Here is a 22890-nt window from a genome sequence, read left to right on the forward strand (position 1 = left end):
CCACACACACAGGGAATGCTCAAACAGAGGACAGGACCCACAAAAGCCCTTTGGGGGGACAGAGTAAGAGTATGCCAGCACACACCAGAGCGCTATATATATATATACAGGGACTAACTGAGTTATGTCCCTAATAGCTGCTTTTCAATATAATATACTGTATACAGTGCCAATTTTAATGCCCCCCCTCTCTTTTCCCTCTTACTGTACTGTAGAATTGCAGGGAAGAGCCAGGGAGCTTCCTTCCAGCCAAGCTGTGAGGGAAAAATGGCGCCAGTGTGCTGAGGAGATAGGCTCCGCCCCTTTTTCGCGGCGTATTCTCCCGCTTTTTATGTGATTCTGGCAGGGGTATTTATCTCATATATAGCCCCAGGGGCTATATATTGAGGTATTTTAGCCAGCCAAGGTGTTTTTATTGCTGCCTCAGGGCGCCCCCACCCAGCGCCCTGCACCCTCAGTGACCGGAGTGTGAAGTGTGTATGAGGAGCAATGGCGCACAGCTGCAGTGCTGTGCGCTACCTTGGTGAAGACAGGATGTCTTCATGCCGCCGATTTTCCGGACAATCTTCTTGCTTCTGGCTCTGTAAGGGGGACGGCGGCGCGGCTCCGGGACCGAACATCAAGGCTGGGCCTGCGGTCGATCCCTCTGGAGCTAATGGTGTCCAGTAGCCTAAGAAGCCCAATCCGGCTGCAAGCAGGCGAGTTCGCTTCTTCTCCCCTTAGTCCCTCGCTGCAGTGAGCCTGTTGCCAGCAGGTCTCACTGAAAATAACAAATTCTAAGACTATAACTTTCTAAGAGCTCAGGAGAGCCCCTAGTGTGCATCCAACCTCGGCTGGGCACGAAATCTAACTGAGGCTTGGAGGAGGGTCATAATGGGAGGAGCCAGTGCACACCAGGTAGTCTAAGATCTTTCTAGAGTGCCCAGCCTCCTTCGGAGCCCGCTATTCCCTATGGTCCTTACGGAGTTCCCAGCATCCACTAGGACGTCAGAGAAAATAGTAGTACAATTATTGCCATTATGTGTACAAGTAAATGACTGACATATTATGTCACCTTTATCTTTGCAACTCTCAGTCTGCAGAAAAAACCCATACAGTCCTTAAAGTGAATAGTCACAGTACACAAAGCACTTTTTTCCCCTATGATAAATGGTGAACTGGCCCAGAATCTGTTTTCAAGCCTATGGGGTATATTCAATAAAAGTTGGATCCATTCCAACATGCATTTGTAGGAATGGATCCGACAAGCCCTATTCAATGAGTGGCCAAATCCCACGGATTTGGCAGTTGTCTGTGCCCCGTCCGTGCTGCAGCTGTCAGCAGCTCCCTGTGTGCGAGATCACAGGGAGCTGCTGGAGGAAGCCGCAGCGGTAGTCGCTGGAGTGAGCCGCAGCGGGAGCCGTGGAGGTAGCCGCAGCGGGAGCCGTGGTGGCAGCAGCTGGAGGGAGCCGCAGTTGGAGCCGTGAAGGGAGCCGCAGCTGGAGCCGTGGAGGGAGCAGCTGGAGATGGAGGGAGTAGCAGCAGGAGCAGCTGGAGGGAGACGTGTAGTCCAATGTCAGTCGGAAAGCGTTGCCGGGAGAGAGGAGCCTGTCCGGGGGGACGCCAGTCATAGGTACCTGCCCGCCGGCAAGCACTCTCTCCCTCCCTCGACCCGAACCCCCATCTGATCTCCTCAATCCGACTTTTTTTTAAAGTCGGATTGATATTGTCGGAAACGGGGACAAAACCTATTGGATTTGGCAGCGTTTACGACAAAAGCACGTGGATCGGCGGCTATTCCGCCGATCCACGTGTTTTCCGACAAGTCGGGAATTCCCCACTTGTCGGAAAAAAACGAGTTTTATGGTAAGAACTTACCTTTGTTAAAACTCTTTCTGTGAGGTACACTGGGCTCCACAAGTCTGGACAATGGGGTGTAGAGTAGGATCTTGAGCCGAGGCCCCAACAGACTCAAAGCTTTGACTGTTCCCAGAATGCACAGCGCCACCTCCTATATCACCCCGCCTCCCAGCACAGGAGCTCAGTTTAGTTAACCAGCCCAATGCAGTAGCAGGAAAGAGATGACAACGGTTAGTAGCCACATACACCACACTCATGACAAGAGAAGTGTCAGCGGCTAATGCCATAGCAACCCAAAGAAGCTAAGTGCGTCAGGGTGGGCGCCTTGTGGAGCCCAGTGTACCTCGCAGAAAGAGTTTTAACAAAGGTCAGTTCTTACCATAAAACTCGTTTTCTGCTGCGGGGTACACTGGGCTCCACAAGTCTGGACAATGGGGATGTCCTAAAGCAGTTCCTTATGGGAGGGGACGCACTGTAGCAGGCACAAGAACCCGGCATCCCAAGGAAGCATCCTGGGAAGCGGCAGTATCGAAGGCATAGAACCTTATGAACGTGTTCCCGGAGGACCACGTAGCCGCCTTGCACAATTGATCAAGGGTCGCACCACGTTGGGCCGCCCAAGAAGGTCCAACAGACAGAGTAGAATGGGCCATAATGTGAGCAGGAGCTGACAGATCAGCCTTCACATAAGCATGTGCAATCACCATTCTAATCCATCTGGCCAGGGTCTGATTGTGAGCAGGCCAGCCACGTTTGTGAAATCCAAACAAAACAAAGAGAGAATCAGATTTTCGAATAGAAGCAGTTCTCTTCACAGATACGGAGAGCCCGTACCACATCCAAAGACCGCTCTTTGGGAGACAAATCAGGAGAGACAAAGGCTGGAACCACAATCTCCTGATTAAGGTGGAACGAAGAAATCACCTTAGGTAAATATCCGGTCACGGTGAAAAATCAGATATGGGGAACTACAAGACAAGGCACCCAGATCCGACACTCTTCTAGCAGGCAATAGCCAGCAAGAACACCACCTTAAGGGAAAGCCACTTAAGGTCAGCTGAACCAAGAGGTTCAAATGGAGGCTCCTGCAACGCCTCCAAAACCACCGACAAGTCCCAAGGAGCCACAGGCGGGACATAGGGAGGTTGGATACGCAACAAAGTAGGAACATCAGGTAAAGTCGCAATTTTTCTCTGAAACCACAGCGACAAGGCAGAAATATGAACCTTGAGGGAGGCCAGACGCAGGCCTAAATCTAGGCCCTGCTGCAGAAAAGCCAAAAGTTTGGCTGTACTAAACTTGGAAGCGTCATAATTGTTAGATGCGCACCAATAAAAATATGAATGCCAGACCCTATGGTAAATCCGAGCAGAAGCTCTTCAGGAAAACCCTTAGCCCTCAAGACGGAAGCTTCAAGAGCCACGCCGTCAAAGATAGCCGGGCTAGGTCCTAGTAGACACAAGGGCCCTGAACGATGAGGTCTGGGCGTTGTGGAAGTAGAAGTGGACGCTCTGATGATAGGCCTAGCAGGTCTGAGAACCAGTGCCGTCTGGGCCACGCCGGAGCTATGAGAAGCAGATTTCCTTTTTCTTGCTTGAACTTCTGAATTACCCTGGGCAGGAGTGACACCGGAGGGAACATGTACGGCAGCCGAAACCTCCACGGCACCGGCAGCGCATCCACGAATGCTGCTTGAGGATCCCTTGTCCTTGCTCCGAAGACTGGAACCTTGTGATTGTGTCGAGACGCCATCAGATCCACATCTGGAAGACCCCACCTTTCCACGAGGAGTTGAAACACTTCTGGATGGAGGCCCCACTCGCCGGCATGCACGTCCTGACGACTGAGAAAGTCCGCTTCCCAATTCAGGAGTCCCGGAATGAATATTGCCGGTAGATGGCGTTCTGCCCACTGTAGAATCCGTGAGGCTTCCTTCATTGCCAAACGGCTTTGAGTGCCGCCTTGATGATTGATCTAAGCCACTGTGGTGGCGTTGTCCGACTGTACTTGAACAGGACGGTTCTGAATTAAATGCTGGGCCAGGTTCAATGCATTGAAGACCGCCCGCAACTCCAGAATGTTGATCGAGAGGAGAGATTCCTCCTTGGTCCACCGTCCCTGTAAGGAGTGCTGCTCCATCACCGCGCCCCAACCTCTTAGACAGGCATCTGTCGTCAACAGGACCCAGTTGGATATCCAGAAGGGACGGCCCCTGCACAAATTGTTGGTCCTGGAGCCACCAGAGCAGCGACAGACGGACCTCCAGAGTCAATAAGATCATTTGAGACCTGATCCGGTGAGGCAGGCCGTCCCACTTGGCTAGAATCAGCTTCTGGAGGGGGCGAGAATGGAATTGAGCATACTCCACCATGTCGAATGCTGACACCATGAGGCCTAGCACCTGCATCGCCGAATGTATCGACACTTGCGGACGAGAAAGGAAGCAACGAATCCTGTCCTGAAGCTTCAGGACTTTCTCCTGAGACAAGAACAACCTCTGGTTGTGAGTGTCCAACAGCGCTCCCAGGTGCACCATGCTCTGAGAAGGGACCAGGGAGATTTCTTCCAGTTGATGAGCCACCCGTGGGCTTGTAGAAACCGGACCGTCATATCCAGATGACACAGGAGAAGATCTGGGGAATTTGCCAGGATTAACAAGTCGTCCAGATACGGCAGTATCCTGACCCCTTGATGGCGGAGTACCACCGTCATCACCGCCATAACTTTAGTGAAGACTCGCGGAGTCGTTGTTAAACCAAAAGGTAACGCCCGAAACTGGTAATGGATGTTGCCAATAGCAAACCTCAGGTATTGTTGATGTGACACTGCTATAGGAATATGCAGGTAAGCATCCTGTATGTCCAAGGAGACCATGTAGTCCCCAGGTTCCAAGGCCAGAACTATAGAGCGAAGGGTTTCCATACGGAACTTGGAAATCTTCACAAACCTGTTCAATGCCTTGAGGTTGAGAATGGGCCGGGAGGGCCCATTCGGTTCCGGGACTAGAAACAGCAGAGAATAGTACCCCCGGCCCCTCTGAGCAAGAGGCACCTGTACTACGACTCCTGTATCCAGGAGGGTCTGTACCACCGAGTGTAGAGTTTTTGCCTTTGTCCGGTCCAAAGGGACGTCTGTCTGGCAAAATCGATGAGGGGGTCTTTTTGAAGGCAATGGCGTAACCTCGAGTGACGACTTCCCGTACCAAAGCATCTGAAGTGGTCTTCAACCATTCCTGGGTATACCCTAGAAGCCGGACCCCCACCCTGGGATCCCCCAGGGGGAGGCCCGCCCCGTCATGCGGCAGGCTTATCGGTCTTGGCAGCTGGCTGACGGGCAGCCCAGGCTTTTTTGGGCTTCGGCTTACCAGGTTTGGAAGTGCGGGCCTGCTTATGGTACCTGAAGGACGAAAGGGGCAAAAGGACGTACCTTTAGCCTTCGACACAGAAGGAGCGGTATTAAGTAGACAGGCAGTTTTGGCAGTAGCCAAGTCAGCCACTATCTCATTTAAATCCTCCCCAAACAGAATATCCCCCTTGAAAGGGAGTACCTCCAGGGTTTTTCTAGAGTCCAGATCCACAGACCAGGATCTCAGCCACAATATCCGGTGAGCCAGGACTGACGTAGTAGAGGCCTTGGCTGCCAGGATACCGGCATCAGAAGCCGCCTCTTTAATATATCGAGAAGCTGTGACAATATATGACAAGCATTGTCTAGCATGGTCAGAGGAGATTTCAGCTTCTAACTCCAAGGCCCATGCTTCAATAGCCTCAGCAGCTCATGAAGCTGCAATAGTAGGCCTTTGTGCAGCACCCATGAGGGTGTAAATCGCTTTTAGACAACCCTCCACACGTTTATCCGTAGGCTCTTTCAGAGACGTGACTGTAGTGACAGGTAGAGCTGAGGAAACCACCATCCTAGCCACATGTGAGTCCACTGGAGGAGGCGTTTTCCAATTCTTAGACAGCTCTGGCGCGAGGGGATAGCGAGCCAGCATCTTCTTTTGAGGCACAAACTTCGTACCCGGGTTCTCCCAGGGTTCCTGACGTATATCCACTAGGTGGTCAGAGTGAGGTAAAACCTGTTTAACCACCTTCTGACGCTTGAACCTATCTGGTTTCTTAGGAGGCACGGATGGCTCGGGATCATCCGTAATCTGCAGAATTAACTTAATAGCCACCAAAAGGTCAGAAACATCCACATGTGAACTACCCTACCTATCAGCCGTATCGGAGTCAGAACCTGTGGGGTCAGTGTAAGTGCCGTCCTCATCAGATGAGGTGTCAGTGACAGCAGTGGATTGTGAGGAGACGAGCGCTCGCTTAGAGGACCTCTTGGACTTAGGCGAGCGTTGGTCAGACTTTAGTAGTCAAGGACTGGTTCAACTTCTTTAATTGAGCAGATAAATCGTCCGCCCACAGCGGGTTAGCTGCAGGGACCACATACGGTTGTACCGGCATTGGGGGTCCCATAGGGGGTGTTAGTTTATGAACTAGCGTATGCAGAAGCGTGGAAAAAGCGGCCCACGGTGGGTCAGTAGGTGCCTCCGTTGCCACAGTCCCACTGGGGGCAAGGAGCCCCCAGAACCAGAGCCCACAGCTGCTATATTCTCCTCATATGTGCCTGTGGCTTCAGCAACACCAGCAGTGTGTTCCGCTTGTGGAGCCCAGTGTACCCCGCAGCAGAAACAGTCACTATTGAATAGGTCGGAACCCCTTTCAACCTAAATCAGTCGTAAGCTGCAGTCTTTCCGACAAGACGGCAGCTTCCAACTCTTATTGAATACACCCCTATACATTCATTTCCCCAGAACAGCAATAGCAGTAATTTTTTATGCATTTCTTATGTATTGTTAAATAGGAGAAAACTTAAAAGGTTACAGTCTTTGGCTCAACAAGCATGCCATGTGCAAAAAGGTGGCTAGTATTGCATTTATTATTAACCTGAAAATGTTTACTTGTTTTATATAAAATGTATTGAAAGGTCACAGTGAATACAGGCAATTACACAAACCAGTCATCAAATAGAGTAAAAATGGCAAAAATAATTTTACATTTTTTATTATTTATATTATGTTTACAAAAGGAGATAAAGAAAAAAATTATACTGATTACCTTCATTATGACCAGTGTCAACGTCAAGGACAAAAGAATAGTTAACTCATACATTACAAAGGTTGGAAATACATGAAGCCCTGTTAAAAAAAGAAGTTCATATAAATGTATAAATAGCATATTGAAAAATATTACACGGAATTGTAATGTAAAATATTTATAAAATACTGCCAATGAAATTCTGATCCAGTTGGATCTGATAGGGTATAGGGAAAACAACACATCTTTAATGACACTTGCCTGTATGCAGGGGGCTTGGGTAATTCTGTACAATCAGGATGTGAAGGCACCCAAGTGTACCCTACAATCTGGCTTGTGCACTTATTTTCTTCTAGCAATGGCTATAAACTATTAACTATACTTGGTTTGTATATATAGGGGTATATTCAAGAAGAATGGATCCAACAACCCCTATTCAATAGACGGCCAAATCAGACTGTCGGATTTGGCCATACACAGGGTTCTGTCCTACCGCTGCTGTCAGCAGCTGCGGATGCGCTGACAGCAGCGGCCAGGGATGCAGATGGCGGCGGGCGTGAGCTGGGTGGCGGAGGGGAGCAGAGAACAGCGGCTGGAGGAGCTGGCGGCGGGAGCACACGTCTGGGGCGGCGGGGGGAGACGCTGCAGGGAGAGAGGTGCCTGCAGGCAGCGGAGATCGGCGGCCGGCGGGAGGAGCTGGCTGTGGGGACACACACACACACGTCTGCGGCGGCGATGCGGGGAGAGAGGTGCCTCCCCCCGCCGCCACAGACATGTCCCTCTGCAGCCAGCTCCCCCCGCCGGCCGTCGATCTCAGCTTTCCCAGCCGCCCACAGCACCGCTTGTCTCCTCACCTCAATCCGACTTGTTTTCAAGTCGGATCGAGTTTGTTGGAAAGGGGGCCAAAACCTTTCGGATTTGGCCCCATTTCCGACAGAATCAGACTTGTTGGAAAAAATAAGCCCCTATTGAATAGGTCGGAACCCCTTCCGACCTATTTCTGTCGGAAGCTGCCGTCTTTCTGACAAGACAGCAGCTTCCGACAGTTATTGAATACACCCCATAGAGATCATTTTGTTGCTCTGTGAAAAACATTGGTGAAATGCTATTCTGCACCCATCTACTGAGGTAAAATAAAATATAATACATAAAACATAAAAAGCAATGACATTTCAAATAGTATAAACTCTGAAAGACCTATTTCCACAAAGTAGGAAACAGGTCATTCATCATACCTTTCTGATTTACAGTGAAATATTTGTGTCCAGAAAAAAACAAACCCAATTGTGTTTCTAGGATTAGGGAGATTTTCTCTGATTAACCTGTTCTAGTAAACTGCCATAACAAAATAAAGATGTTTAAAGAACTCTCTTTATAAACACCAGGTATAATCTATAATTATAAAACTGGAGCCTGATACTAATTAGGTTCATCAGGCATGATTGCGTGATGACCTAATCGAGACTGTACTACATGCACGTCACATCCCCCAGGTTCCCTACGCACGCCGTATGTGATGTGTACGCTCTGGGAGACAAGGGGATCGGGGACTGGAAAGGGGGTAGGGTGTAAGTATTACGGGACGGGAGGAATGGAAACCATTTATTTATAGTATTTACCTATAGATGCAAAGAAAATGATAGCCAGGAAGTCTCGTATTGGCTCAATGCATGACATAATCTCCTCTGTGACCATGTGTCCTTGGGAAGAAATAAGAGCTCCAGCTAGAAAACACCCCAGCTCCATCGACACATCCAGTAATTCTGTTAGCTAACAGGAAACAGAACATTTCATGTTAAAGATGAAACAAACCGAGCTATCAAATCAGAACACCAAGTTCCCGGGCAGTTTCAGTGCAGTTCAGTTCTGAATAACAATTAGCATATCCACATTGCATGTTTTACACGTGGATTTAACATTATCCTTTGTTCTGTTTAGAAATACTACTAGAATAATGATAGAAAATAAGAATTTACTTACCGATAATTCTATTTCTCGGAGTCCGTAGTGGATGCTGGGGTTCCTGAAAGGACCATGGGGAATAGCGGCTCCGCAGGAGACAGGGCACAAAAAGTAAAGCTTTAGGATCAGGTGGTGTGCACTGGCTCCTCCCCCTATGACCCTCCTCCAAGCCTCAGTTAGGATACTGTGCCCGGACGAGCGTACACAATAAGGAAGGATTTATGAATCCCGGGTAAGACTCATACCAGCCACACCAATCACACTGTACAACCTGTGATCTGAACCCAGTTAACAGTATGATAACAGCGGAGCCTCTGAAAGATGGCTCACAACAATAATAACCCGATTTTTGTAACTATGTACAAGTATTGCAGATAATCCGCACTTGGGATGGGCGCCCAGCATCCACTACGGACTCCGAGAAATAGAATTATCGGTAAGTAAATTCTTATTTTCTCTATCGTCCTAGTGGATGCTGGGGTTCCTGAAAGGACCATGGGGATTATACCAAAGCTCCCAAACGGGCGGGAGAGTGCGGATGACTCTGCAGCACCGAATGAGAGAACTCCAGGTCCTCCTTAGCCAGGTTATCAAATTTGTAGGATTTTACAAACGTGTTTGCCCCTGACTAAATAGCCGCTCGGCAAAGTTGTAAAGCCGAGACCCCTCGGGCAGCCGCCCAAGATGAGCCCACCTTCCTTGTGGAATGGGCATTTACATATTTTGGCTGTGGCAGGCCTGCCACAGAATGTGCAAGCTGAATTGTATTACACATCCAACTAGCAAAAGTCTGCTTAGAAGCAAGAGCACCCAGTTTGTTGGGTGCATACAGGATAACAGCAAGTCAGTTTTCCTGACTCCAGCCGTCCTGGAACCTATATTTTCAGGGCCCTGACCACATCTAGCAACTTGGAGTCCTCCAAGTCCCTAGTAGGCGCAAGACACCACAATAAGCTGGTTCAGGTGAAACACTGACACCACCTTAGGGAGAGAACTGGGGACGAGTCCGCAGCTCTGCCCTGTCCGAATGGACAAACAGATATGGGCTTTTTTGAGAAAAAAAACACCAATTTGACACTCGCCTGGTCCAGGCCAGGTCCAAGAGCATCTTCACTTTTCATGTGAGATGCTTCAAATCCACAGATTTGACTGGTTTTAAACCAATGTGTTTTGAGGAATCCCAGAACTACGTTGAGATCCCACAGTGCCACTGGAGGCACAAAAGGGGGTTGTATATGCAATACTCCCTTGACAAACTTCTGGACTTCAGGAACTGAAGCCAATTCTTTCTGGAAGAAAAATCGACAGGGCCGAAATTTGAACCTTAATGGACCCCAATTTGAGGCCCATAGACACTCCTGTTTGCAGGAAATGCAGGAATCGACCGAGTTGAAATTTCTTCGTGGGGCCTTCCTGGCCTCACACCACGCAACATATTTTCGCCACATGTGGTGATAATGTTGTGCGGTCACCTCCTTTCTGGCTTTGACCAGGGTAGGAATGACCTCTTCCTGAATGCCTTTTCCCTTAGGATCCGGCGTTCCACCGCCATGCCGTCAAACGCAGCTGCGGTAAGTCTTGGAACAGACATGGTACTTGCTGAAACAAGTCCCTTCTTAGCGGCAGAGGCCATAAGTCCTCTGTGAGCATCTCTTGAAGTTCCGGGTACCAAGTCCTTCTTGGCCAATCCGGAGCCATGAGTATAGTTCTTACTCCTCTACGTCTTATAATTCTCAGTACCTTAGGTATGAAAAGCAGAGGATGGAACACATACACCGACTGGTACACCCACGGTGTTACCAGAACGTCCACAGCTATTGCCTGAGGGTTCCTTGACCTGGCGCAATACCTGTCCCGTTTTTTGTTCAGACGGGACGCCATCATGTCCACCTTTGGTAATTCCCAACGGTTTACAATCATGTGGAAAACTTCCCCATGAAGTTCCCACTCTGCCGGGTGGAGGTCGTGCCTACTGAGGAAGTCTGCTTCCCAGTTTCCATTCCCGGAATGAAACACTGCTGACAGTGCTATCACATGATTTTCCGCCCAGCGAAAAGTCCTTGCAGTTTTTGCCACTGCCCTCCTGCTTCTTGTGCCGCCCTGTCTATTTACGTGGGCGACTGCCGTGATGTTTTATCCCACTGGATCAATACCGGCTGACCTTGAAGCAGAGGTCTTGCTAAGCTTAGAGCATTATAAATTTACCCTTAGCTATATTTATGTGGAGAAAAGTCTCCAGACTTGATCACACTCCCTGGAAATTTTTTCCTTGTGTGACTGCTCCCCAGCCTCTCGGGCTGGCCTCCGTGGTCACCAACATCCAAAACTGAATGACGAATCTGCGGCCCTCTAGAAGATGAGCACTCTGTAACCACCACAGGAGAGACACCCTTGTCCTTGGATATAGGGTTATCCGCTGATGCATCTGAAGATGCGATCCGGACCATTTGTCCAGCAGATCCCACTGAAAAGTTCTTGCATGAAATCTGCCGACTGGAATTGCTTCGAAGGAAGTCACCATTTTTTTACCATGGCCCTTGTGCAATGATGCACTGATTTTAGGAGGTTCCTGACTAGCTCGGATAACTCCCTGGCTTTCTCTTCCGGGAGAAACACCTTTTTCTGGACTGTGTCCAGAATCATCCCTAAGCACAGGAGACTTGTTGTCGGGATCAGCTGCGATTTTGGAATATTTAGAATCCACCCCTGCTGTTGTAACAGTATCCGAGATAGTGCTACTCCGACCTCCAACTGTTCCCTGGACTTTGCCCTTATCAGGAGATCGTCCAAGTAAGGGATAATTAAGACGCCTTTTCTTCGAAGAAGAACCATCATTTCGGCCATTACCTTGGTAAAGACCCGGGGTGCCGTGGACAATCCAAACGGCAGCGTCTGAAACTGATAGTGACAGTTCTGTACCACGAACCTGAGGTACCCTTAGTGATAAGGGCAAATTTGGGACATGGAGGTAAGCATCCCTGATGTCTCGGGACACCATATAGTCCCCTTCTTCCCGGTTCGTTATCACTGCTCTGAGTGACTCCATCTTGACTTGAACCTTTGTAAGTGTTCACATTTTTTTAGATTTAGAATAGGTCTCACCTAGCCTTCTGGCTTCAGTACCACAATATAGTGTGGAATAATACCCCTTTTCTTGTTGTAGGAGGGGTAATTTAATTATCACCTGCTGGGAATACAGCTCGTGAATTGTTTCCCATACTGCCTCCTTGTCGGAGGGAGACCTTGGTAAAGCAGACTTCAGGAGCCTGCGCAGGGGAAACGTCTCGACATTCCAATCTGTACCCCTGGGATACTACTTGTAGGATCCAGGGGTCCTGTACGGTCTCAGCGTCATGCTGAGAGCTTGTCAGAAGCGGTGGAACGCTTCTGTTCCTGGGAATGGGCTGCCTGCTGCAGTCTTCTTCCCTTTCCTCTATCCCTGGGCAGATATGACTCTTATAGGGACGAAAGGACTGAAGCTGAAAAGACGGTGTCTTTTTCTGCAGAGATGTGACTTAGGGTAAAAAACGGTGGATTTTCCAGCAGTTGCCGTGGCCACCAGGTCCGATGGACCGACCCCAAATAACTCCTCTTCCTTTATACGGCAATACACCTTTGTGCCGTTTGGAATCTGCATCACCTGACCACTGTCGTGTCCATAAACATCTTCTGGCAGATATGGACATCGCACTTACTCTTGATGCCAGAGTGCAAATATCCCTCTGTGCATCTCGCATATATAGAAATGCATCCTTTAAATGCTCTATAGTCAATAAAATACTGTCCCTGTCAAGGGTATCAATATTTTTAGTCAGGGAATCCGACCAAGCCACACCAGCTCTGCACATCCAGGCTGAGGCGATCGCTGGTCGCAGTATAACACCAGTATGTGTGTATATACTTTTTATGATATTTTCCAGCCTCCTGTCAGCTGGCTCCTTGAGGACGGCCCTATCTATAGACGGTACCGCCACTTGTTCTGATAAGCGTGTGAGCGCCTTATCCACCCTAAGGGGTGTTTCCCAACGCGCCCTAACTTCTGGCGGGAAAGGGTATACCGCCCATATTTTCTATCGGGGGGAACCCACGCATCATCACACACTTCATTTAATTTATCTGATTCAGGAAAAACTACGGTAGTTTTTTCACATCCCACATAATACCCTCTTTTGTGGTACTTGTAGTATCAGAAATATGTAACACCTCCTTCATTGCCCTTAACGTGTGGCCCTAATAAGGAATACGTTTGTTTATTCACCGTCGACACTGGATTCAGTGTCTGTGTCTGTGTCGACCGACTAAAGTAAACGGGCGTTTTAAAACCCCTGACGGTGTTTTTGAGACGTCTGGACCGGTACTAATTGTTTGTCAGCCGTCTCATGTCGTCAACCGACCTTGCCGCGTGTTGACATTATCACGTAATTCCCTAAATAAGCCATCCATTCCGGTGTCGACTCCCTAGAGAGTGACATCACCATTACAGGCAATTGCTCCGCCTCCTCACCAACATCGTCCTCATACATGTCGACACACACGTACCGACACACAGCACACACACAGGGAATGCTCTGATAGAGGACAGGACCTACTAGCCCTTTGGAGAGACAGAGGGAGAGTTTGCCAGCACACACCAAAAACGCTATAATTATATAGGGACAACCTTATATAAGTGTTTTCCCTTATAGCATCTTTTTTATATATTTCTAACGCCAAATTAGTGCCCCCCCTCTCTGTTTTAACCCTGTTTCTGTAGTGCAGTGCAGGGGAGAGCCTGGGAGCCTTCCCTCCAGCCTTTCTGTGAGGGAAAATGGCGCTGTGTGCTGAGGAGATAGGCCCCGCCCCTTTTTCGGCGGCCTCGTCTCCCGCTCTTAACGGATTCTGGCAGGGGTTAAATATCTCCATATAGCCCCCGGAGGCTATATGTGAGGTATTTTTGTAGCCAAAAATAGGTTTTCATTGCCTCCCAGGGCGCCCCCCTTCCAGCGCCCTGCACCCTCAGTGACTGCCGTGTGAAGTGTGCTGAGAGGAAATGGCGCACAGCTGCAGTGCTGTGCGCTACCTTAAGAAGACTGAGGAGTCTTCATGCCGCCGATTCTGGACCTTCTTCTTGTTTCAGCATCTGCAAGGGGGCCGGCGGCGAGGCTCCGGTGACCATCCAGGCTGTACCTGTGATCGTCCCTCTGGAGCTAATGTCCAGTAGCCAAAGAAGCCAATCCATCCTGCACGCAGGTGAGTTCACTTCTTCTCCCCTAAGTCCCTCGTTGCAGTGATCCTGTTGCCAGCAGGACTCACTGTAAAATAAAAAACCTAAGCTAAACTTTTCTAAGCAGCTCTTTAGGAGAGCCACCTAGATTGCACCCTTCTCGGCCGGGCACAAAAATCTAACTGAGGCTTGGAGGAGGGTCATAGGGGGAGGAGCCAGTGCACACCACCTGATCCTAAAGCTTTACTTTTTGTGCCCTGTCTCCTGCGGAGCCGCTATTCCCCATGGTCCTTTCAGGAACCCCAGCATCCACTAGGACGATAGAGAAATATATGTACGTTTTCAGTCTGAAGCAAGTTGTGCAAATTATTTACATAAAACGCTCAAGGTAAAATGAGACATGAATTTTTCACAGCTCAAAAATATTAGCTCTGAATGTGTCAGGAATGAATGTACACAGGACCACAGAACTGAATTCTAGTTTAACATGTTCATTTTTTCCCCATGTCTCAGAATGTGCAGAGCTTCTACAAGCCACAAAAACACGACTGTTCTCAGTAATTTATACAGCATCAGCAGCTGTAAGGAGTATAAAATCCTGATTTCCTTTCCTCTCTGGTAATATAGGTATCAATGAGAGGTGTTGTAAAGGAGAGTTATTTAAAATGTAAAAATAAATAAATAAATTACATTTTCTAAATGTACAGTTTCTAAACTTACTGTCAGCATAAGAAAAACAAATGCAGATATTCCCATGACAAGAATTTCTTTATTTCCTTTACTTTCAGTATGTAGCTTTCGATAATACGGTCCAATGAGATAGGTTTTCATAATAAGACAGATAAGAAAGACCGCAACCAATGAAAAAAGTATTTGTCCAGTCAGTATCAGAATTCGGAAAATCTCCAACACAACACTACAGAGAGAAAAATAAAATAAATACACCAACATCACACACAAAATAATGTCCCTACAAAAAAAAGGTTCCTTAACTGCGGAGGACGAGTTGTGCTTGACCTCCTTATGAACTTAAAACTGCACAGGACAAGTCATCATCCACACTGATCAGGGTAGTTAAAAAAAAAAAAAAAACCTAAAAAACCCCAACTTGCCAACCAGTGGGGACTACTGGCAGCTCATGCACAATGATGTAACTTTAATGGAATAAAAAGAAAAAAGAAAAGATGAATGGAATTTATGGGCGTATGATCTTTAAGTCCCTATAGGTCATCGACGCCTTGTTTTAAAAAGGTGGTTGTGATCAATAGACATTAAACCCTTCAATGCCAAAGAATGATGGAGTCCAGGGATGGGTAGCCCCTAGTAATATTACTCTGCACTACAGAAACATTTTATGCATATGGGTGGGAGAGCACTACATGCCCTAAGGCCCGCTCGGACATAAGAGGATACCCACATTTGAAAGAAGGAAGTTGCCCATTTAAAATGTTGTGGCCCCCTTGTAGTTAGTATTCTGTATATGGGCCTATAAATGTGGCGGTACCCATATTTGAAAGAAGGGAGCCTTCTCTTTCCAATGATGTGGCCCCTTAGCTGTTATCGTCTAAGGATCAGAAGACAAAATAACCCTGCGCTAGAGGGCGATATTCTCTGATGATCATCAGCCTTTTTTGGGCTACATATTATTTCAATATATCATAATGAGCATTAACTCTGGACGCAAAAATTAACAAACTAAAGAAGTGACATTTTAGATTTTGTTGTGAAAATCTCAGCATAGAATACAGCTTTTTTCAGTTTCGGAAAGGTGGAATGATGTTAAACCAAAAAACACAAAAAGTAAATCTTTATGGCTTGCATAACAAACAAAAAAAAAACAAAAAAACATACATTTGATTTGGTTCACATTTTGGAAACATTTTATTTGATGTGTTAGAACGAAGTAGCAAAATGACTAATGGTACTGTACCACAATGCAAGGTCTTCAACAAAAATGAATTGCATACAAAACTTCGGCGATATCGCTGTTTGAATGTGACTAGTGGACACGATGTAAAATGGTCACAACACAGCACTTAGAAAATCCTCAACAAACAAAGGGGTTAAAAGGAAAATAAGCAATATTAAATGTAACATTTTATTTCCATAACACTTAAATATTGTTTATTGCCAAAGCTCCCAGTAGTGACTAATGATAGAAACAGAGACAAAAGATTACATAAAAATATATTTTCCAAAACAATAAAAGAAATCTCTCAAAAATAAAAAATAAATTAAAAAAAAAGTTGGATTAAGGGAGTGAAAACCAAACATTTTTTTGCAATTTTTCTCCAATATTTTTTTTTTTCAGGTTATCAACTTTGGTCACCTGAAAATAATAATAATAAAATCTCCCGAAAACTGAGCTGTTTTCAAGGATTTGGTTTCACCCAAACTCCCCAAATAAGCAGAGGCTCACACCGGCTTATCAGGGCTAACTGAATAGCCCCTGGCAAAACAATGATCTCGGGTAATTGAATTCCACCTGTTGTCAGAAATACAGAGTGGAGCAAACTCTAGGAAACATATTTGCACTGTTTCTATTTTATATTGCTGGAATACTTTTCTGCATATTGCTGTCACATTTCACCCTTTAAAGACAAAAATCACCTGGAGTAAGTGCTCCCTCCTGCTTGAATAAGAGTTGGCATAGCAGCAATGAACAAGCTAAGCTGGACGTCCTGCATCACAAGCATGCCAAGTAGAACACTACTATAGTCAAGGTCACCTGCACAAACACAAACATGGAAATTGGTTTAGTGTCCAAAGCATAAGAGGGGGACATGTCATTTAATAGACAAATCCATAAAACTAATAAAGCTGCTTCATTAAAGCATGTCAATTAAAAACACTGCTGTAAATGGCATGTAGCCTCAAATGCCATAGTATAATGTCAGGACAGCCCTGCTAAGCCTTTTTTTATGGGTTTTAGTATGTATACTAGTTACAAAAAAAAAAAAGAAGAAGATCGTCTCACAAAAAATAACTACCGTATATAGTCGAGTATAAGCCGACTTTTTCAGCACTTTTTTGTGTGCTGAAAAAGCCCCTTCGGCTTATACTCGAGTCAGTATATAGGAGGGACACAGAGGGCACAGCGCACGGATCTCCTGTGTCCCTCCTGCGTCTCCGGCGTGTGTGTGTTAAAGGAAATGCACGAACCGGCACTTCCTTTAAGTACGGTAACTGGCACTGTGGGGCATATCTGGCAGCATGAGGGCACATCTGGCACTGTGGGTCATATCTGGCAGCATGAGAGCATATCTGGCACTGTGGGGCATATCTGGCAGCATGGGGGCATATCTGGTAGCATGAGAGCATATCTGGCACTGTGGGGCATATCTGGAAGCATGAGGGCATATCTGGCACTGTGGGGCATATCTGGAAGCATGAGGGCATATCTGGCACTGTGGGGCATATCTGGCACATCTGGCACTGTGGGGCATATCTGGCACTGTGGGGCATATCTGGCACTGTGGGGCATATCTGGCAGCATGAGAGCATATCTGGCACTGTGGGGCATATCTGGAAGCATGAGGGCATATCTGGCACTGTGGGGCATATCTGGCACTGTGGGGCATATCTGACAGCATGAGGGCATATCTGGCACTGTGGGGCATATCTGGCATTGTGGGGCATATCTGGCAGCATGAGGGCATATCTGGCACATCTGGCACTGTGGGGCATATCTGGCAGCATGAGGGCATATCTGGCACACCTGGCACTGTGGGGCATATCTGGCAGCATGAGGGCATATCTGGCACTATGAAGGCTGTGTGTGGCTAGAGCTGCATTTCCCACCCTAGGCTTATACTCGAGTCAATAAGTTTTCCCAGGTTTTTGTGGTAAAATTAGGTGCCTCGGCTTATATTCGGGTCGACTTATACTCGAGTATATACGGGTAACTATGAGACACTGACTACTCTGGGAGACCATTAGAGGCAAAAAGCCCTTGTGCCTTTAATGGGATGCTCTTTATTGATGGGAGTACAATCTCAAACATATAATATATTTGGGGAGGTCACAATCTATGCAGTACTCTGAGGAACAGACACAAACCTGAGCTTACGTTCTACCTTTTCTTAAGTCACCCAATATGCAGTTGTCTCTAGACAACGAGCCACGCTGTTATAAGTATTACTAACATATTTCTCAGCACAGTAAAACAGATCTATGGCTGCATGCAAGCAGCAGTTACTTGTCTGACACTTAACGGACTGGACATTATCGTGTCCTTTGTTAATAATTCCACAACATATTTATCTTTATGCTTATTACCAAATGTAATCTTTACAGATTTAAAGAAATAAAAAAGAATACACTTCAAAGAAATAATAATTTGCGGCATACTTTCAGATTAAAAAAAAAAAAAAAAAAAAAAAAATCCTATTTCCGCAAACAAATTATCCATTTTATACTAGGAAAGTATGTCAGTACGAAGTGCATTTTATTACCATCTTTATCTCCACGAGACCCGCCTCCAAGGAACCTGGATACCAAGGGTGTGCTGGACAAAGACAAACACGTTGAAATGAAGACACTTTGAGTAGGTTTGATTTGCAGGAAGTGGCCCCACAGCAAGCCAAATGCAATCATTAGAATTGTCATAAAGCATGGGCCTTGCACTGCTATTTTCCACACCTGCAGGACCAAAAATTAAATGTTGCATCTCATACAACACAACCATTACACCAGCAATACTGTTTTATAATAGTGGCCCGCAAAGCTACAGTTGTGGAAGCCATAATTCATTTCAACTCGTTTAAATGCATCAACGCCACTAAAGATGGGTACACACTAGACGATGTGCTCCGTGAGCGACAACGCCTAGTGTGTCCCCTCCAGGCCTGGGCCGCCCAACGGGAGGGCATACACACTGTGCGATATCACTAGCGATATCACAGAGTGACGTCATGCCACGGCCGGGACGTACATGAGCTTTGGACGATGAGTCCAAATTGAGCTGCATGTACGGCCGACACCTTGGGCCGTGCATCGGCCGTCGTCAGCTGCATACACACTGGGCGATATAGTAAACAATATCACTCAGCAGGGGGAAAATGAGTGATATCATTTACTAGATCGCTAAGTGTATATATAAATATTTATTTAGATTAATTCCAAAACAAAGCTTCTATTAACAGGAAAGAAGTAATTGATTTAAAAAAACAAAAAAAACTATTGTTTTGGAGTTCAGAAGATCTAAATTATCAATACAGTGGCTGTTTATAATATCGGTCACTGCACTAATCAGCTGAATTAGCTAAGAGCTTTCTAAGTATTCTAAGAGCTTCATACATCACAATGTTCTTCTCAGTCACTAGTAGATATTAACATTTAATATGAAATAATGCATCATTACCTTTCATTAAGTTATGGAGAACTCCATCAACATCCAATGATAAATAGAAATGTTATATCAAATCATTGTTAATGTGCTGTCTTTAGTCTCATAACATGTAGGTAAAACAATACCTATAAAAACAGAGGCATCCAGACCATATACTGCTTCATTCCATATAGAAATTGCAATTGCCATAGAAATTAATATTCATAAGCAAAATATATGGTCTTTTTTCTGTATGTTGGCACTGGATTAACGCATTCTTCAACGGGGGCGAAACAAACTGCCAGACTAGTAAATAGAAAACTCCTTTCATACATGCTGGCTTCAGCAGAGAACATCACTAACCATCATTTACACATTTTTTATTTATCTATTGGAAGATCAATATCTTAAATAAAAAATAAAGTTAAGTTAAGATTACACAAAATATAAGTATTTGCATAACAAATCATTGAAATACCATCTATGTATTGTGTTCCTTTTAGCACCTTGCCCCTGTCAGAACACGTCCAGTTCCTCTTTCCTGCCTGGGGTGTCCGTCTCTGCACTGGTACTTCTAGCATATTCTGGTCTGAATCTCATCGCTGAGATACAGACCAGAGTGTGTTAGAAGCACCAGAGCAGAGAGCGACACCCCAAGAATAAAGAGGAACTGCATGGGTTGCGACATGTGCAAGGTTCTAGAATGAACACTGTATGTAAGAAAATCACCAATTCACAATTTGACCTTTGAAAATAATTGCTTGTAGTTAATGATCTACTATACATAAATAGCACTCATTAAAAAGCATAAGAATGAAACTGTACAATGGTCATATTGTAGGATAAAGGTGGGTTCACACTTGGCGATTGACAACCATATAATTGAACGATATAGCATTCAACGATATAGTGTGTACACACTGAACGTTACTGGAACAGAAATATAATGATAAAGTCCTTGTGCGCACAATTAGGCAGCTCTAATTAACCATGAGATAAGGGATCACACCCAAGATCCCAAATAGCGGTACAAAAAAAACCAGATCATCTCTGGAAACTTATATGGTGACGGTTCTCTGTTATCAGCACTATATATGAAAAGCCTACTCTCTTATTCACTATTGTGAGTGATTTGATTTATGGGCAAAAATAAGATTTTACTCACCGGTAAATCTATTTCTCGTAGTCCGTAGTGGATGCTGGGACTCCGTAAGGACCATGGGGAATAGCGGCTCCGCAGGAGACTGGGCACAACTAAAGAAAGCTTTAGGACTACCTGGTGTGCACTGGCTCCTCCCCCTATGACCCTCCTCCAAGCCTCAGTTAGGATACTGTGCCCGGAAGAGCTGACACAATAAGGAAGGATTTTGAATCCCGGGTAAGACTCATACCAGCCACACCAGTCACACCGTATAACTCGTGATACTATACCCAGTTAACAGTATGAAATATAACTGAGCCTCTCAACAGACGGCTCAACAATAACCCTTTAGTTAGGCAATAACTATATACAAGTATTGCAGACAATCCGCACTTGGGATGGGCGCCCAGCATCCACTACGGACTACGAGAAATAGATTTACCGGTGAGTAAAATCTTATTTTCTCTGACGTCCTAAGTGGATGCTGGGACTCCGTAAGGACCATGGGGATTATACCAAAGCTCCCAAACGGGCGGGAGAGTGCGGATGACTCTGCAGCACCGAATGAGCAAACTCTAGGTCCTCCTCAGCCAGGGTATCAAACTTGTAGACTCTTGCAAAAATGTTTGAACCCGACCAAGTAACAGCTCGGCAAATTTGTAAAGCCGAGACCCCTCGGGCAGCCGCCCAAGAAGAGCCCACTTTCCTCGTGGAATGGGCTTTTACAGATTTAGGGTGCAGCAGTCCAGCCACAGAATGTGCAAGTTGAATCGTGCTACAGATCCAGCGAGCAATAGTCTACTTAGAAGCAGGAGCACCCAGCTTGTTGGGTGCATACAGGATAAATAGCGAGTCAGCTTTCCTGACTCCAGCCGTCCTGGATACATATATTTTTCAGGGCCCTGACTACGTCCAGTAACTTGGAATCCTCCAAGTCCCAAGTAGCCGCAGGCACCACAATAGGTTGGTTCACATGAAAAACTGATACCACCTTAGGAAGGAATTGGGAACAAGTCCTCAATTCCGCCTTATCCATATAAAAAATCAGATAAGGGCTTTCGCATGACAAAGCCACCAATTCTGATACACGCCTGGCCGACGCCAAGGCCAACAGCATGACCACTTTCCACGTGAGGTATTTTAGCTCCACGGATTTAAGTGGCTCAACCCAATGCGACTTCAGGAAATCCAACACCACGTTGAGATCCCACGGTGCCACTGGAGGCACAAACGGGGGCTGACTATGCAGCACTCCCTTAACAAAAGTCTGAACTTCAGGCAGTGAAGCCATTTCTAGTTTGGAAAAAAATCGATAGAGCCGAAATCTGGACCTTAATGGAACCCAATTTTAGGCCCATAGTCACCCCTGACTGTAGGAAGTGCAGAAATCGACCTAGCTGAAATTCCTCCGTTGGGGCCTTCCTGGCCTCACAGCACGCAACATATTTCCGCCATATGCGGTGATAATGGTTTGCGTTCACTTCTTTCCTAGCTTTAACTAGCGTAGGGATAACTTCCTCCGGAATGCCCTTTTCCTTCAGGATCCGGCGTTCAACCGCCATGCCGTCAAACGCAGCCGCGGTACGTCTTGGAACAGACAGGCCCCCTGCTGCAGCAGGTCCTGTCTGAGCGGCAGAGGCCATGGGTCCTCTGAGATCATTTCTTGGAGTTCTGGGTACCAAGCACTTCTTGGCCAATCCGGAACAATGAGTATAGTTCTTACTCCTCTCCTTCTTATTATTCTCATTACCCTGGGTATGAGAGGCAGAGAAGGGAACACCTACACCGACTGGTACACCCACGGTGTTACCAGAGCGTCCACAGCTATCGCCTGAGGGTCCCTTGACCTGGCGCAATATCTTTTTAGCTTTTTGTTGAGGCGGGACGCCATCATGTCCATCTGTGGCCTTTCCCAACGGTGTACAATCATTTGGAAGACTTCTGGATGAAGTCCCCACTCTCCCGGGTGGAGGTCGTGTCTGCTGAGAAAGTCTGCTTCCCAGTTGTCCACTCCGGGAATGAACACTGCTGACAGTGCTAACACATGATTTTCCGCCCATCGGAGAATCCTTGTGGCTTCTGCCATCGCCATCCTGCTTCTTGTGCCGCCCTGTCGGTTTACATGAGCGACCGCCGTGATGTTGTCTGACTGGATCAGCACCGGCCGGTGTTGAAGCAGGGTCTAGCCTGACTTAGGGCATTGTAAATGGCCCTTAGTTCCAGAATATTTATGTGTAGGGAAGTCTCCTGACTTTTCCATAGTCCTTGGAAGTTTCTTCCCTGTGTGACTGCCCCCCAGCCTCGAAGGCTGGCATCCGTGGTCACC

The 22890-nt window shown here is 46.6% G+C and overlaps 1 protein-coding gene across 2 annotated transcripts in view; it reads right to left on the reverse strand.

Moving 5' to 3' along the window:
- Nucleotides 1–22890, reverse strand: part of TMCO3 (transmembrane and coiled-coil domains 3) — a 100666-nt gene that overhangs the window by 8519 nt on the left and 69257 nt on the right. For both annotated transcript variants that reach the window (XM_063953109.1, XM_063953108.1), the window contains 5 exons: nucleotides 18549–18735; nucleotides 16705–16822; nucleotides 14815–15010; nucleotides 8549–8699; nucleotides 6951–7030 (listed from right to left, as the gene is read on the reverse strand). In XM_063953109.1, the coding sequence (XP_063809179.1) occupies nucleotides 6951–7030; nucleotides 8549–8699; nucleotides 14815–15010; nucleotides 16705–16822; nucleotides 18549–18735 (732 nt within the window). The remainder of the gene's footprint in view (nucleotides 1–6950; nucleotides 7031–8548; nucleotides 8700–14814; nucleotides 15011–16704; nucleotides 16823–18548; nucleotides 18736–22890) is intronic.

This window comes from Pseudophryne corroboree, chromosome 2, assembly GCF_028390025.1.
Source record: "Pseudophryne corroboree isolate aPseCor3 chromosome 2, aPseCor3.hap2, whole genome shotgun sequence".
Lineage (NCBI taxonomy): Eukaryota > Metazoa > Chordata > Amphibia > Anura > Myobatrachidae > Pseudophryne > Pseudophryne corroboree.